The sequence below is a fragment of the Mercenaria mercenaria genome, chromosome 10, assembly GCF_021730395.1.
Source record: "Mercenaria mercenaria strain notata chromosome 10, MADL_Memer_1, whole genome shotgun sequence".
Classification (NCBI taxonomy): domain Eukaryota; kingdom Metazoa; phylum Mollusca; class Bivalvia; order Venerida; family Veneridae; genus Mercenaria; species Mercenaria mercenaria.
The window spans coordinates 31,983,949-32,002,921 of record NC_069370.1 but is presented as its reverse complement, the minus strand read 5'-3'; the positions used below and the strand labels follow the sequence as shown (position 1 = coordinate 32,002,921).

General features: G+C 37.8%; 3 protein-coding genes across 3 annotated transcripts in view; 2 read left to right on the top strand and 1 right to left on the bottom strand.

Annotated features, from left to right (window-relative positions):
• Window positions 1-4,228: 4,228 nt before the first annotated feature.
• On the top strand, window positions 4,229-6,970 carry LOC128546382 (uncharacterized). Its single transcript, XM_053516851.1, has one exon. The coding sequence runs from the start codon at window positions 4,229-4,231 to the stop codon at window positions 6,968-6,970; it is 2,742 nt and encodes a 913-aa protein (XP_053372826.1).
• Window positions 6,971-8,072: 1,102 nt separating this feature from the next.
• On the top strand, window positions 8,073-9,620 carry LOC128546381 (uncharacterized). Its single transcript, XM_053516850.1, has one exon. It carries the CDS (start codon window positions 8,073-8,075, stop codon window positions 9,618-9,620), a length of 1,548 nt encoding a protein of 515 aa, XP_053372825.1.
• A 1,726-nt stretch (window positions 9,621-11,346) lies between these two features.
• The window catches only part of LOC123559493 (zinc transporter ZIP10-like), an 89,831-nt gene continuing 82,204 nt past the window's right edge, over window positions 11,347-18,973 (bottom strand). Inside the window, exons 10-11 of the mRNA XM_053552615.1 lie at window positions 13,150-13,337; window positions 11,347-12,269 (exon numbers count right to left, since the gene is read on the bottom strand). Of these exons, the coding sequence (XP_053408590.1) occupies window positions 12,123-12,269; window positions 13,150-13,337 (335 nt within the window). The 3' untranslated portion in view covers window positions 11,347-12,122. The remainder of the gene's footprint in view (window positions 12,270-13,149; window positions 13,338-18,973) is intronic.

Genomic DNA, 18,973 nt, shown 5'->3' with positions numbered 1-18,973 from the left:
AACTAATTTGATCTGATATGATAATATATAACACAATTCTTTCAATATTTCATATCTTTTCAATAGTTCTTCTGTTTCTGCAAAATGTTTAAATTTTGTTCTTCCAATGTTTGACAACATATATTTATCATACCATGAACAAAGCAACAATAAAGTAGTTCTTATTTCTCTATGCACAAGATACAAACTCAAATTAAGTAAAATGTGAAAATTTCAATTTCTGCAGTTTTCATGCAAATCCTGCCGAAGCCATGCTGAAATACTGACTGCAGTAAAGTCAAACTGCAAGATCTAGCATAAAAAAAAAACAACAAAAATATAAATGTCTTAAACATTGTTAAAATTTGTCTTTTAAAGACCAAGTTTACTGACATAGAATTTTTTTTATCTGATCTAGTTTTGGCATAATACTGTATTTGTGCAAAAGTTTTTGTTGGTGTCTGACACCATTTTTGACAATATGTCAGTAAAGTAATGCAATCAATTAACTTATTCTACACCAAAACAAACTCGTTCTACATAATTAACTGACAACTCCATGCATAAATCAGAGTTGGAAGAGGATTAACTTCTAATAAAATATTCTTTTGTTTTGTTTTGGGTTTAACATCGTTTTTCAACAGTATTTCAGTTATGTAACGGTGGGCAGTTAATCTAACCAGTGTTCCTGGATTCTGTACCAGTACAAACCTGTTCTCCGCAAGTAACAGCCAACTTCCCTACATGAATCAAGTGTTGGGAGGACGAATGATTTAAGACACAATGTCTTTTATCAAACTGTCACAGAGAACTTATGCCCCAATTTGGGGATCGAATTCACAACCCGGCAATCCTTAGATCTGCGCTCTCCCAATTTTGCAAAGCGGGCCAGCGGATAAAATATTCTATCAACATACACCATACCTAGGGACTGAATATGCAAGTTCTCAATTATAGCCTTGCATTCTACCTAATGAGCTCATTAGATGGGTTGCTACGTTGTTGTTTTTAAATTCATATGAGGCATACTGACTTTGTTTACCGTGTATCTACACAGTGTGTGACAACAGATTATTGCAGTATCTATTGTACACTTCTAAGATGTAAAGACTTTATTCTATAATTATTTTTCTCTTAAAATAAAAAATTCTCATTTGTACCATGTGACTGTCCATTTTATTTCCATATTGAACACTAGTACTTTATATTCCATATTAGACAATGCAGATAACTTTGATCCAGGTGTCTTCGTGATAACTTGACCATAAAACCCATTGACCAATAAATGTGCCAACATGAGTACCATCCACGTTACATTTAAAAGGTAGAATCTTGTCAGCCTGGTGGTGAATCTAATTTTTACTGAGAAAAATAAGTATAGAATATGAAGATTATTTAACACTGTCTTCTACAATACAACATTTACGAGGGTTGATCCAAAAGCCATGTCAATGCATCCATTTTGCATTTATTTATAGTTGTATCATTATAGAAATCATGTAAACGTGTACACTAATGAAATTATGATTATATAAGTAAATATTACTATTACACAGAACATCAAAGTGCATCAATGAAGACATTTTACCCCCACAAAAATAGCAGTTTCTTAAAAACAACAACAACAAAAACAACAAACAAGAGCTGTCACAGGAGACAGCGTGCTCGACTATTTCGATGCTGGATAGTGAAACTGGGCACATCTGAGGAAACTAGAGCTGTCACTTGAGTGTTTAATGACTCCAATTGTGGATGAAGATATTGCACAATAGCCTGAGTCTATGTCAAAAATTATCAACTTAAAGTAATAAGTAAAGATAAAATGTATCAAAACACTATATAAGTATATCCTAAGCAAAAAGGGGCATAATTCATTAAATATTGGTGCCAGAGTTATGCAGCTTGTGTCATATAGTGTGGGTGATGATGTTGAACAACTATTTTAAGTTTGAATCAAATCCATTCAGTAATAACAGAGACAGGGTGAAAGTGCATCAAAACTCTAAAATTCTAAGTAAAAAGGGGGAATAATTAATGAAGAATTGATGCCAGAGTTATGCACCTTGCGTCATATGGTGTAGGTGATGATGTTGAACAACCATTTTAAGTTTGAATAAAATCCATTCAGTAATAACAGAGACAGGGTGAAAGTGCATCAAAACTTTTACCTAAAATTCTTAGTAAAAAGGGGGAAAAATTAATGAAAAATTGATGCCAGAGTTATGCACCTTGAGTCATATGGTGTGGGTGATGATGTTGAACAACCATTTTAAGTTTGAATCAAATCCATTCAGTAATAACAGAAGTAGAGTGAAAGTGCATCAAAACTTTAACCTAAAATTCTAAGTAAAAAGGGGAAATAATTCATGAAAAAATTGGTCCCAGAGTTATGCATCTTGTGTCATATGATGTGGGTGATGATGTTGAACAATTGTTTAAGTCTGAATCAGATCCATTCAGTAATAACAGAGATAGAGTGAAAGTGCATAAAACTTTAACCTGAAATTCTAAGTAAAAAGGGGAATAGTTCATGAAAAATTGTGCCAGAGTTATGCATCTTGTGTCATATGATGTGGGTGATGATGCTGAACAACTATTTTAAGTCTGAATCAAATCCATTCAGTAATAACAGAGGTAGAGTGAAAGTGCACCAAAACTTTAACTTGAAATTCTAAGTAAAAAGGGGGAATAATACATGAAAAAATAGTGCCAGAGTTATGCACCTTGTGTCATATGATGTGGGTGATGATGTTGAACAACTATTTTCAGTTTGAATCAAATCCATTCAGTAATAACAGAGATAGAGTGAAAGTGCATCAAAACTTTAATCTGAAAATCTAAGAGATAAGGGGGGATAATTCATGAAATATTGGTGCCAGAGTTATGGCCCTTATGTCAGATGATGTGGATGATGATGAGTAATAAGTATTTCAAGTTTGAATCAAATCCATCAAGTAATTACAGAGATAAATTGAAACAAGAGGACCATGATGGTCCTGAATCGCTCACCTGTTCCCACATGACCCAGTTTTGAGTATGACGTCGTTTTTTCTATTATTTGATATAGTGACCTAGTTTTTGAGCTCATGTGACCCAGTTTTGAATTTGATCTAGATATCATCAAGATAAAAATTCTGACCAATTTTCATGAAGATCCATTGAAAAATATGGCCTCTACAGAGGTCACAAGGTTTTTCTATTATTTGACCTATTGACCTAGTTTTCAAAGGTACGTGACCCTGTTTTGAACTTGACCTAGATATCATCAAGGTGAACATTCTCACTAATTTTCATGAAGATCTCATGAAAAATATGGCCTCTAGAGAGGTCACAAGGTTTTTCTATTTTTATACCTACTGGCCTAGTTTTAAACCGCATATGACCCAGTTTCAAAACTGACCTAGATACCATCAAGGTGAACATTCAGACCAATTTTCATGAAGATCTATTGAAAAATATGGCCTCTAGAGAGGTCAAAAGATTTTTCTAATTTTAGACCTACTGACCTAGTTTTTGACCGCAGCTGACCAAGTTTCAAACTTGACCTATATATCATCAAGATGAACAGTCAGACCAACTTTCATACATATCCCATGAAAAATATGGCCTCTAGAGAGGTCACAAGGTTTTTTCATTATTTGACCTACTGACCTACTTTTTGAAGGCACGTGACCCAGTTTCAAATTTGACCTAGATATCATCAGGATGAACATTCTGACCAATTTTTATGAAGATCCATTCAAAAGTATGGCCTCTAAAGAGGTCACAAGGTTTTTCTATTTTTAGACCTACTGACCTAGTTTTTGACCGCACGTGACCCAGTTTCAAACTTGACCTAGATATCATCAAGGTGAACATTCAGACCAACTTTCATACAGATCCCATGAAAAAATTGGCCTTTAGAGAGGTCACAAGGTTTTTCTATTATTTGACCTACTGACCTAGTTTTTGACGGCACGTGACCTAGATTCGAACTTGACCTAGATATCATCAAGGTGAACATTCTGACCAATTTTCATGAAGATCTTGTAAAATATATAGCCTCTAGTGAGGTCACAAGGTGTCGTGATAACGTTAACGTTGCCGCCAATTTATGTATACGTCGGACGTCAGATATTGACGTCATGTTGTTGAGTTGTTTATGCAGAATTGAATAAAGGATCGAACTGTTAAGACGCGTAGTACTCTATCTTACAGAAATTCCATTATCGTATGCACATTTTTCTGGTGCCGTGACCAAACAACAAAGATGAATTTACAGAAACATATAGCACAGAGAAATGCTCAGAAGAATGTTATAGACTATTATTTAGCGAGAATAGAAGACGCCAAAAGCGCCGAGAACATTTCACTGATCGATTTCAACGGAATATTTGAAAAACTCGCGTTAAAAGTGAAACAAATGGAAGAAATGAACGAGAAGATTGCAAATCTTACGGACAGCGAAGAAATTAACGAAGAAATTATACAAACCGAAAAGTATATGTTGGACTTAGACCTTAAAATGAGACACCTTAGTGACTTTAGAGATAAACAGATTCGTACAGATGTACAACAACCGCAGTTTTTCCCCACTGATGGTCAGTCAACTCTTCATGTGGAGTCGCAGCAGACATTTTCCTCTGAATTTTCGCAGTCCACAACTGACAGATCGTCACAGAGCACTTCCGGTTTTCAACAAGCACAGTTGAATGTAAATGCACATCCTTTCGTCAGTCAGAATGTAAGTAACAATTCATTTCAATTTCATAGACTGCCAAAGTTGTCTCTACCAAAATTTAACGGTGATATTCTTAAATGGCAAGGTTTCTGGGATTCCTTTGAATCAACCATTCACCTGAATACCAATCTCACAGACGTACAGAAGTTTACATATTTACAGTCTCAGCTAGAGGGCGTTGCAGCACGTACTATAGACGGTTTTGCCTTAACAAATTCCAATTATTTGAGAGCCATTAGTTTACTTAGAGAGAGGTTCGGACAACAGCATAAGATTGTACATACCACCATGCAGGCCTTGATACAACTACCGGCGCCATTGAACACGCTTAGCAGTTTACAAGCGTTCCATGACAAAATGGAAACGTACATTCGAGGGTTAGAATCAATGGGGCAGAATCAAGAAAGTTACGGAAGCCTGTTAGTGCCAATAATTTTAGACAAAATGCCACAAGAGGTCAGAAAAAATCTTGCACGAGAACACGGCGACAATGACTGGAAGTTAGAAGAACTTAGGAGTGCCCTGAGGAAAGAAGTCCGGATACTTGAAGTCGGAATTCAAAGCTATACACCGGAAATAAACGATTTCATACCGACATCGTCTTTTTACACTGGAGCGTTATCAAAGCAAAGAAGAAAGCAAAATAACGACAAAACAGAGATAGATTTCAATACAAACAGAAAAAATAAATCAAATGATATCATTTGTGCATTCTGTGAAGAATCACATAAATCTATTGACTGTACAAGGTTTCCTGATACGCTGTTAAGAATGCAGAAAGTGAAAGAAAAACAATTGTGCTTTAATTGTTTAAGAAAACACCGGGTCATAAACTGCACGTCACAAAGAAGATGTCTGGTCTGTAAAAAGAAACATCATACTAGCATATGTAACAACAAGAGTAAAGAACACAACAGTGGCGGGAATGTTCCGGATGTACAGCCATCAAAACCGGAAACGGCAGTTCTACATTCATCTACCCAAGAAACTTCCCATGGTGTTTTACTGAAAACAGCCATTAGCAAGGTGACTTCCGGTAACATAACAAGGGATACTCATATCCTGTTTGACGAAGGAGCACAGAAGTCATTTATCACCGAGACGCTAGCACAAGAATTGCAACTATCCACATCCGGTACAGAAACCTTACACTTAGCAACGTTTGGTAACCAAGAACAACAACTAAAACATGTTGATTCCGCAACGGTGTACCTCATTACAAACCAGAAAAAGAGAATACCGATCAATGTATTAATAGTGCCTACTATATCAGTACCTATTAGTACCAGTCTACACAACACAGCGTCCCATTTACCTTACCTGAGAGGACTGAACCTGGCACATCCGGTTAGCGGCGATGAGGTATTTACAATTTCTCTGCTGATAGGAGCTGACCATTACTGGGACGTCATTGAAGATCATATTATACGCGGATGTGGACCAACTGCAGTGAAGTCCAAGATCGGATATCTTTTGTCGGGACCTGTGAATGCATACTGCAACAATACTACTAGTAAGATGAACCACATATTTAACGTTATGACCACACGTGCACGAGATGAAAACGCTATAGAACGTTTCTGGTCGCTCGAGAGCATAGGTATCACTCCGTGCAAAGACGAGCATGAGAAGACGGATTACTTGGTGCAGTATCAGCAGACGTCAATTGAATTTACAGACGATAAGTACACTGCAGCCCTTCCATGGAAATTAGACCACGACCCACTTCCAACAAATTACAACATCACAAAGAAAAGAACTGAGAGCACGATTCGCAGACTTAGCCAGGAACCTGATATGCTAAAGAAATATGGTGAAATTATATCAGAGCAAGAGAGACGGGGATTTATAGAAAAGATTAACGATGTTGCACAAACTTCAAATGCAGTCCACTATATTCCCCACCACCCTGTGCGAAAGGAATCATCTACCACTCCTATTCGTATCGTGTATGACTGTAGTTGTAAACAGTCATCTAGTCAACCTAGCCTGAACGACTGCCTGGAGTCTACAGCACCTGTGCTGAATGAATTAACGTCTATATTGATGCGATTTCGATTGAAAAAGTACGCTGTAACCACTGACATAGAAAAAGCTTTCCTACATGTGGGACTACAAGAAAAAGACAGGGATGTTACCCGGTTTTTGTGGCTCACTGATCCTAGTGATCCTAAATCTCAACTTTGCACATACCGATTCAAAGCAGTGTTGTTCGGCGCGACGTGCTCACCGTTCATTTTAACGCCACTATTCTCAAACACCTGGAATTGAACAAAACAAACAAAGCAGCCGAGATTATAAAGAGAGATTTATATGTTGACAATATACTCTCTAGTTTTGAAGAAAAAAGAGATCTACTCACCTATTTCCGTGATGCACGTGATCTGATGAAATGTGCCAGTATGAACTTAAGATCGTGGTCTTCTAACAACTCCGAACTAAAAGCTATCGCCACACGAGAAGGAGTCATAGATAGAGATGAAGTAACCAAGGTACTAGGTATGTGCTGGAAACCGGAAACAGATTCCATGGCATACAGACATCACAAGATACCAAAGTTAGACTCTGTAACCAAGAGGGACATTCTAAGATATTCATCACGAATTTATGATCCACTAGGTCTGTTAAGCCCGGTAACAGTAAGGGCAAAATTACTTCTTCAGCAATTATGGAAAGATAAGTTTGATTGGGATGTACCGTTACCACTAGAGGTGCAAGATAAATGGAACAAGCTGGCTGAAGATCTGAACACAGTTACAGATACAGAGTTTTCCAGACAGTACATACGGCAGTCAAAGCATAAACAGACCACAAATAATTCAAGAACAAAAAGTACTCTCCATGTATTTGTCGATTCCAGTCTCAAATCATATGGAGCAGCAGTATACATAGTGAACGCAGATGGATCCTGATTGGTGATCGCGAAAAATCGGGTAGCTCCCGTGAAACCCATGACATTACCACAGCTCGAACTTATGGCCGCAGTAGTCGGCGCCAGATTAGTTCAACACGTACAAGAATCCTTGAACATTTCCGACGTCATCTGCTGGTCCGATAGCCAGATTGTGCTTCATTGGTTATCAACATCTAAACCACTGAAACGGTTCGTGCAGAACAGAGTGATAGAAATACAAACACTTACTAAAAATTACCCATGGCACTATTGTCCAACATATGATAATCCTTCAGACCTTCTAACTCGTGGTATTCCTGCTGACCAGCTCTTACAGAACGACCTATGGAACAGTGGGCCGTCATGGATACAAAACCAGTCCAACTGGCCTGTTTGGAAACCAACAGAGAATGAAATGCAGACGACAACAAAACGCAGACGACAGTTTCGGATATCTCGTTGCCCTCCGATGCCACAAAGATGAGCGTAGTATGCAGTATAAAGTGTAGCACAAATGAAGGCATCCATCAAGTAATCAACATAGAGAAATACAGCAAATACTTCAAACTGTTACGTGTAACTGCCTACTTATTACGATTCATAAGCAATTGCCGAAATACACAGACAAAACTTACCGATGAATTAACGACAGCAGAAATCGAAAGAGCAGAGATAAGGTGGCTAAAATGTTGCCAAGAAAGTACTTACCCAGATGAGATGTCCAGTTTGAAGTCCAATACCACCAAAAGATTACCACTTGTCAAACAATTGCGTTTATTCGTAGATAAAAGCGGTATTATTCGTTGTGAAGGACGTATACATAACGCGCCATTATCCGACGTCACCAAATTCCCCTATTTGTTACCGAAGAGACATCCACTTACACGCCTGATTGTACTAGACACACATGAGAACCAGTTACATGCAGGAACGAACGCTACTGCTACCCAGTTAAGGCAGAAGTACTGGATCCCAGCTACCAGGCAGTGCGTAAAATCTATCCTCAGGAAATGTACAATATGCAGACGAGTACAAGGAAAGCCGTATAGAGCGCCAGATCCACCACCATTACCAAAAGTAAGAGTAGAAGAGTCTCCACCTTTCACTGTGACTGGAGTTGATTACACAGGTGCGTTATACGTAAGAGACCATTCCGGAAGCGTAATAAAAGTATATATATGTTTATTCACATGTGCCAATTCTCGAGCCTTACATTTAGAGGTTGTACCAGACCTGTCCAAAGAGTCATTCCTACTAGCTTTTAGGCGTTTCGTAAGCCGGAGATCAGTTCCGAGGGTCATGATGTCAGACAATGCTACAACGTTTACAAGTGCTTCAGAAAGCTTGAAACATATTTTCCAGTCAACTCAAGTCAGAGAAACATTAAGCAGAAAAGGCACAGAATGGAAATTCATTCCCAAACGAGCACCATGGTATGGAGGATGGTGGGAGCGACTAATAGGTCTCACAAAAATAGCGCTGAAGAAAGTTGTAGGATGCTCCCTTGTTACCATGGAAACACTTCAAACGGTAGTTACGGAGATCGAAGCCATGCTGAACGACAGACCGTTAACTCAGATGTCATCAAGTGTCGATGACATGGACCCACTAACACCGTCACACCTTCTCTACGGCCGGAGACTGACGTCACTTCCGTATAACACAACTACCTTAGACTTTGAAAATTCATCCAAATTTGACGAACATTCTGCGGTTACAAAACAGGCAAAATTACAATCAAAGCTCCTTGACCATTTCTGGAAACGGTGGAGAATGGAGTACTTAACAGCATTACGTGAATCTCACCGTAAATCAGGAACGAATGAACAGATGATAGCCGTGGGTGACGTAGTACAAATCCACGATGAATGTCCACGGAACCAATGGAAACTAGGCGTTGTTGAGCAGTTAATTACCGGAAGAGACGATCGTACCCGAGCTGCTACAATTAGAACTGCGAACGGAACTACAACCAGACCAATAGTGAAATTATACCCACTAGAATGTGTGAACTATAGAAACACTTAAACATTACGAGTGTAATGTGAAGAGATGTCAGATTCATTAATCATAGTTAGTTATTATTGCGAAGTGGTTCATTTTCATAAATTCGCGAATATACTGTGACAGTTAAAAAGACACGCTAATTTGAAGTTTATTTTAATTCAAGCATGTTTAGAGTTGTACTATTCCTTAATACGAAACCGTGACTGGTGCATTCTGCAGGATATTAAATGTGACTTTTTTTTGTAAATTTTTAGATATTTCCTTTATCTGAGCATTCATTTTATGAAAAGACACTAGAGATATCATTATGTCATGGTGTTTTGCAAAATATATCATTTAGCGGCCCCCAGGATGTCGTGATAACGTTAACGTTGCCGCCAATTTATGTATACGTCGGACGTCAGATATTGACGTCATGTTGTTGAGTTGTTTATGCAGAATTGAATAAAGGATCGAACTGTTAAGACGCGTAGTACTCTATCTTACAGAAATTCCATTATCGTATGCACACAAGGTTTTTCTATTTTTAGACCTACTGACCTAGTTTTTGACCGCACGTAACCCAGTTTCGAACCTGACCTAGATATCATCAAGGTGAACATTCTGACCAATTTTCATAAAGACCCCATGAAAAATTTGACCTCTAGAGTGGTCACAAGGTTTTTCCATTATTTGACCTACTGACCTAGTTTTTAACGGCACGTAACCCAGTTTCAAAGTTGACCTAGATATCATCAAGGTGAACATTCTGACCAATTTTCATGAAGATCTTGAGAAATATATGGCCTCTAGAGAGGTCACAAGGTTTTTCTATTTTTAGACCTACTGACCTAGTTTTTGACCGCACGTGACCCAGTTTCGAACTTGACCTAGATATCATCAAGGTAAACATTCTGACCAATTTTCATAAAGATCCGATGAAAAATGTGACCTCTAGAGTGGTCACAAGCAAAAGTTTACGCACGGACGACGGACGCTGCGCGATCACAAAAGCTCACCTTGTCACTTTGTGACAGGTGAGCTAAAAAGAGAAAGTGCACCAAAACTTTAACCAAGGTGGGGATGCGGAAAGACGCCGACGCTGGGGTGAGTAGGATAGCTCTCCTTATACTTCGTATAGTCGAGCTAAAAAACCCAACCAAAACAGAGACAATCACCAATTGATATCTATATAACACACCTAATCATATGAAATGTCTTTAAGCAGTCAACAATGATAACTATTGTGCCATTCTCACAGGATAAAGTTTGCTATATTGCTAAGATTTGTTATTGCTTTGTGACAAAATATAATTTTTTTGATGTCAATAACATTAGTAATGTGTGGCAGTCACTACCACCATGATTTCTGTAATTATTATTTATATCTCTTGTTAAGCAAGTAACAAATTTAACATTTTCAGAAAATATTGCAAACAGATCAACTTACTTTTGAGGTGTGTGTGTGGGTGGGTGGGTGTGGGAGGGGGGTCTTTCAATTATACAAAGTTAATACCTTCAATGAAGTTACGTTTGGATCAACCCTTGTACTTGAAAAAAAAAACAAAAAAAAACGCAAAAAACAGTTCTATGAATGGGTTTGCATTCAAAAATATCATGGTATTATAGAAAACAATGTTAAACTAGGGCTTGTTTTCACAAAAATAAAACGTCTCCCTCCACTAACCACTCAAAATCTCTGAAGCAGAACATGCCGAAAATATGCATATTAGGACTTGGCACTGACCTATCCTGTAAGGTTTGGTGGAAATCCGGCCTATTTTATAAGAGAAATGGTTAAAGGATCATAAAATTTGAAGAATCAAGGGCCATAACTCTGTTGATAAAGAACAAACTGGAAAGTGCTGATGATAATGCATAACTAACCAATGGTCACTTCTGTGAATTTTCGTGTAATTCCTCCTGGTGGTATCGGAGCAGTTGCACACACAAGATAAAAATACAACAAATTATGAGCCATAACTCAACTGAAAATCACTGAACATGAATATGTCAGCAATATGCACAATAAGGCTTGGTACTGATAACTCCTGTAAGGTTTGGTGGAATTTCAACCAATAATAAAAAGAGATTGGCCTTAACATAAAATTTAATGAATGAAGGGCCATAACTCTGCTGATAATAATCAAACTGGCCAAAGCTGAAAATATGCACTATGAGGCTTGGCACTAATAACCCTTCTGAGGTTTGGTCCAAATCTTCCCAATAATAACAGAGAAGTGGCCAACAAATCATAAAATTTAATAAATCAAGGGCCATTAAGTCTGCTGAAGATCATCAAACTAGAAAAATTGACAATATGCTCAACTAGGCTTGGCAATGATCAGTCCTGTGAAGTTTGGCGTAAATCCGCCCGGTGTTGTTGGAGGAGTTGCATGAACAAACTTTGAGACAGATAATCATACAGACTGACAGACGGACAGCACTACATCAATATGTCTCCCCCACTTCATATGGGAGACATAGTAATCTAATATTCTCGAGTTTGTGTACAAACACTGGAACCTCAGCCTCTTGGGAAGTTTAGTCTAATATAGTTTTAAGATCCTCCTCATAAAGAGCTATTGCCAGCATGATTCCTGCTCCAATACACATTCCTATACCTTGTAGCAGAAGGTGGCACAATGGATGTTCTCCCTTCTTTGTCTCTACAGACGACAGCTCCGGTAACTAAGGAAAAACAAGGAATTGTTTAGCCTTACTTACATATATTAACAAATCATTCTCTAGTCATGTGTCACAGAGTGTAAATAACAATCCTAACATTTTTTTGAAATTTCAGATTATACTGATTTACAACATTAAAGGAGAGTTTTCAATTTAATTGACAATTTTGTTCATTGTTTACACATTGTCTCTCACATATTTCTTCTTTTGAACCACTATTTTACACTTATAGCTACTCCCCCACAGTTTGGGTGAAATCTTCCAACATGTTAATTTGGCATAGAATGTATATATGACAATAAAAAATGATAAAGTGGGTTAAAATACAAGTTAAACAGAGCTCTACTGGTACAAATGAAAGAAGAATGTAAATTTTCTGCATTGTTTCAAAAGCTTTAACAAGGAGCTGCGTTTAATAAATGCTTGATGCCCCCGGTGGCATCCTTGTCGATAGAAAGCAACCTAAGTCCAAAACGAGGTCAAGGTCAAACTGAGGTCAGGTGATGTCTAAAGATGAGGAATGGTCACAAGTTACATCTGTATTAGTATCAATTCATTCTTGTAAGCGGTATTGATGCTAGATGAAACGGTCCCATTTGGTTAACCAAGAGATGGCCCATATAAAGCAACCTAAGTCCAAAATGAGGTCAAGGTCAAGGTCAAACTGCGGTCAGGATTTGGTTAACCTCGTACGGATGGACGGACGAACAAATGGACAGGACAATCACTATATGCCTCCAACATCAGTAGATGCCGGGGGCATAAAAATATAAACTGCAATAATGACTATACAAAGGACCACAAGAAGAAATATCAATTTGCAAAATGACCAAGTATAAGGTGGACAAGTTGTTTTATAGCCAATAAATCAGCCAGAACTTACCATATCAACAAGAGCTATGTACAGAAACATTCCCCCAACCATAGCAAATATCCATAGAGTTGCTCCTTCAAGGTTGCCAATAGCGACGCCAATCAACATCCCAATAAAACACAGAATGGAGGATAGACAATTGTAGATAATGGCTTGTTTAGGTGACATACCAGCTCTCAACAACATAGCAAAATCACCTGAAATAAAACATATTTACCTGTTTATTACCAAATTACAGGGTATGCCTAACCAGAACAAGTTAACTGTTCATTACCAAACTACAGGAAGTACCTAAACATAACAAATGAACTGTTCATAACTGAACTACAGGGTATGCCTAAACAGAACAATTATTATTATTATTATTATACCAGATTTATATAGTGCCCTTTTCATGATCAATTTCACGTTCAAAGGCGCTTTACATTGTTCAATTGCAGCCACACAGGGTGCATAATTCTGCCTCTACTAGTACAGACACAGAGCGATCTGACCAGAGGGACAGAATGAACTGTTCATTACCAAACTACAGGAAGTACCTAAACATAACAAATGAACTGCTCATAACTGAACTACAGAGCATGCCTAAACAGAACAAGTTAACTGTTCATTACCAAACTACAGGGACAAATGAACTGAACAAATGAACTGTTCATGACTGAACTACAGGGCATGCCTAAACAGAACAAATGAACTGTTCATAACTGAACTACAGAGCATGCCTAAACAGAACAAGTTACTGTGAAATCATTTTTATTCGCATAGGACGAATTTTCGCGTATTTCGCACTAGGACCGATGCGCGAATTAAGACCGCGCTATTATTAATTTTCAATTTTATTTTTTCATTCCTAAAACTGAAACGCGCGAATTAAAGCCCGCGTGAAACAGTCCTTTTTCACATTTGCGCGAAATTTCATGTCAGCGAATTTAAATGATTTCACACTAACTGTTCATTACCAAACTACAGGGAGTACCTAAACAGAACAAATGAATTGTTCGTAACTGAACTACAGGGCATGCCTAAACAGAAAAAGTGAACTGTTCATAACTGAACTACAGGGCATAACTAAACAGAACAAATGAACTGTTCATAACTGAACTACAGGGCATGCCTAAACAGAACAAGAGCCATGTTAGACATGGCCAATCCCCCCGCCGGGCATATTATAATTGAAGGTTAAAGTTCCTGGCAAGTTAGTGTCTGAAAGTATTAATTTTGGGGAAAGCTTTGAAGAACCATTTAGTTGTGGTCCGCATCAGGGCTTTTAAAGATGTGGAAGAAAGAATAAGTCAGTGGTGAGGTGGTTTACTGCTAAATTTTATTAATTTTCATGAACAGTATAGCTATGATGTTTTTCTATATGGCTACTGTAAAAAGAAGGAATGGAAAGCTAACAGGGAACACGAGTGCCAGAATGTCACAATATATGCCCGTCACAGCAAATTTCTTTACTCTAGCAGCTGTATTTGCAAATGGAATTTTAATTTTGTGGTTGTTTAGTAATCATTGTAAGTCTTTTGTTTTTCTAAGCCCACAAAAAACTCCTTACCAGGTAGAGATATCTTAAAATACACGTAAAATTGGAAAGTAACATCCATGTTGTACCACAGAAAAGTGGTCTTGTTTTTTCCCTACGGTCAATTATAAAAATGTTACAATATAAGTTATTTATAGTAACAACTAAGGGAAGTTAATCTTAAACAAGAGGACCATGATGGCCCTGAATCGCTCACTTCTTCCCACATGACCCAGTTTTGAGTATGACGTCATTTTTTCTATTATTTGATATAGTGACCTAGTTTTTGAGCTCATGTGACCCAGTTTTGAACTTGACCTAGATATTATCAAGATAAAAATTCTGACCAATTTTCAAGAAGATCCATTGAAAAATATGGTCTCTAGAGAGGTCACAAGGTTTTTCTATTATTTGACCTATTGACCTAGTTTTCGAAGGTACGTGACCCTGTTTTGAATTTTACCTAGATATCATCAAGGTGAACATTCTCACTAATTTTCATGAAGATCTCATGAAAAATATGGCCTCTAGAGAGGTCACAAGGTTTATCTATTTTTATACCTACTGGCCTAGTTTTTGACCGCACGTGACCCAGTTTCGAAACTGACCTAGATATCATCAAGGTGAACATTCAGATCAATTTTCATGAAGATCCATTGAAAAATATGGCCTCTAGAGAGGTCAAAAGATTTTAATAATTTTAGACCTACTGACCTAGTTTTTGACCGCAGTTGACCCAGTTTCAAACTTGACCTAGATATCCTCAAGATGAACATTCAGACCAACTTTCATACAGATCCCATGAAAAGTATGGCCTCTAGAGAGGTCACAAGTTTTTTTTTTAATATTTGACCTACTGACCCAGTTTTTAAAGGCATGTGACCCATTTTCAAACTTGACCTAGATATCATCAAGGTGAACATTCTGACCAATTTTTATGGAGATCCATTCATAAGTATGGCCTCTAGAAAGGTCACAAGGTTTTTCTATTTTTAGACCTACTGACCTAGTTTTTGACCACACATGACCCTGTTTCAAACTTGGCCTAGATATCATCAAGATGAACATTTAGACCAACTTTCATACAGATCCCATGAAAAATATGGCCTTTAGAGAGGTCACAAGGTTTTTCTATTATTTGACCTACTGACCTAGTTTTTGATGGCATGTGACCTACTTTCAAAACTGACCTAGATATCATCAAGATGAACATTCAGACCAACTTTCATACAGATCCCATGAAAAATATGGCCTCTAGAGAGGTCACAAGGTTTTTCTATTATTTGACCTACTGACCTAGTTTTTGATGGCACGTGACCCATTTTCGAACTTGACCTAGATATCATCAAGGTGAACATTCTGACCAATTTTCATGAAGATCTCTTGAAATATATGGCCACTAGAGAGGTTACAAGGTTTTTCTATTTTTAGACCTACTGACCTAGTTTTTGACCGCACGTGACCCAGTTTCGAACCTGACCTAGATATCATCAAGATGAACATTCAGACCAACTTTCATACAGATCCCATGAAAATATGGCCTTTAGAGAGGTCACAAGGTTTTTCTATTATTTGACCTACTGACCTAGTTTTTGATGGCACGTAACCCAGTTTCGAACTTGACCTAGATATCATCAAGGTGAACGTTCTGACCTATTTTCATGAAGATCTTGTGAAATATATGGCCTCTAGAGAGGTCACAAGGTTTTTCTATTTTTAGACCTACTGACCTAGTTTTTGACGGCACTTGACCCAGTTTCGAACTTGACCTAGATATCATCAAGGTGAACATTCTGACCAATTTTCATGAAGATCTCCTCAAATATATGGCCTCTAGAGAGGTCACAAGGTTTTTCTATTTTTAGACCTACTGACCTAGTTTTTGATGGCACATGACCCAGTTTCGAACTTGACCTAGATATCATCAAGATGAACATTCAGACCAACTTTCATACAGATCCCATGAAAAATGTGGCCTTAAGAGAGGTCACAAGGTTTTTCTATTATTTGACCTACTGACCTAGTTTTTGATGGCACATGACCCAGTTTCGAACTTGACCTAGATATCATCAAGATGAACCTTCTGACCAATTTTCATGAAGATCTTTTAAAATATATGGCCTCTAGAGAGGTTACAAGGTTTTTCTATTTTTAGACCTACTGACCTAGTTTTTGATGGCAACGTGACCCAGTTTCGAACCTGACCTAGATATCATCAAGGTGAACATTCTGACCAATTTTCATGAAGATCTTGTGAAATATATGGCCTCTAGAGAGGTCACAAGGTTTTTGTATTTTTAGACCTACTGACCTAGTTTTTGAAGGCATGTGACCCATTTTCGAACTTGACCTAGATATCATCAAGATGAACATTCTGACCAACTTTCATATAGATCCCATGAAAAATGTGACCTCTAGAGTGGTCACAAGCAAAAGTTTACGGACGGACGGACGACGGACACCGCGGGATCACAAAAGCTCACCTTGTTACTTTGTGACCGGTGAGCTAAAAAAAAAAAAAAAAAAAAATTGCAAGTCCAGAAAAAAATCTTTACCAGGTAGAGATTGGTCAAAATACACCTCAAAATTGGATGTAGCATGCATGTTGTACTACAGAAAAGTGGTCTCGATTTTTCCGTACGACTAGTAATGAAAAAGTTACAATAAAAGCTATTTAAAGTAACAACAAAGGGAGGTAATTCTAAAGAAGGGAACTGCGCATGACACTTTGTCTCATGATGGTGTATAATTGTGCCAAGTTACATCAAAATCCCGCATGAAGAAGAAATGCTTCGGACAATGTCATTCTTGTACCTGACCTTTGGCCTCTAAGTGTGACCTTGAACTTAGACCTAGGAACCTGGATCTTGCGCATGACATTCTGTCTCGTGGTGGTGAACATGCATGAAGAAGAAATGCTCCAGACAATTTTTTTTAAGAAAATATGATAAAGGGGAATAACTCAAACAAGAGGACCATGATGGTCCTGAATCGCTCACCTCTTTCCACATGACCCAGTTTTAAGTATGACGTTGTTTGTTCTATTATTTGACATAGTGACCTAGTTTTTGAGCTCATGTGACCCAGTTTTGAACTTGACCTAGATATTATCAAGATAAAAATTCTGACCAATTTTCATGAAGATCCATTGAAAAATATGGTCTCTAGAGAAGTCAAAAGATTTTAATAATTTTAGACCTACTGACCTAGTTTTTGACCGCAGTTGACCCAGTTTCAAACTTGACCTAGATATCATCAAGATGAACATTCAGACCAACTTTCATACAGATCCCATGAAAAGTATGGCCTCTAGAGAGGTCACAAGGTTTTTTTATTATTTGACCTACTGACCTAGTTTTTTATGGCACGTGACCCAGTTTCAAACTTGACCTAGATATCATCAAGGTGAACATTCTGACCAATTTTTATGGAGATCCATTCACAAGTATGGTCTCTAGAGAGGTCACAAGGTTTTTCTATTTTTAGACCTAATGACCTAGTTTTTGACCGCACATGACCCAGTTTCGAACTTGACCTAGATATCATCAAGATGAACATTCAGACCAATTTTCATACAGATCCCATGAAAAATATGGCCTTTAGAGAGGTCACAAGGTTTTTCTATTATTTGACCTACTGACCTAGTTTTTGATGGCACCTGACCCACTTTCAAATTTGACCTAGATATCATCAAGATGAACATTCAGACCAATTTTCATACAGATCCCATGAAAAATATGGCCTCTAGAGAGGTCACAAGGTTTTTCTATTATTTGACCTACTGACCTAGTTTTTAACCGCACGTGACCCACTTTCGAACTTGACCTAGATATCATCAAGGTGAACATTCTGACCAATTTTCAGGAAGATCTCATGAAATATATGGCCTCTAGAGAGGTCACAAGGTTTTTCTATTTTTAGACCTACTGACCTAGTTTTTGACCGCACATGACCCAGTTTCGAACTTGACCTAGATATCATCAAGGTGAACATTCTGACCAACTTTCATAAAGATCCCATGAAAAATGTGACCTCTAGAGTGGTCACAAGCAAAAGTTTACGGACGCACGCACGCACGGACGGACGGACGGACGACGGACACCACGCGATCACAAAAGCTCACCTTGTCACTTTGTGACAGGTGAGCTAAAAATTGGCAAGGCAGAGTTATTGTTCTTGCACACTGCACTTCCTCCCAATGTGTTCTATCAGTGTATGAAGTTTGAAGAAAATCCCTCCAGTACTTTTGGAGTTATGTTCCGGACAAATTTTTTAAGAAAATAAGATAAAGGGGAATAACTCAAAAAATAGGCA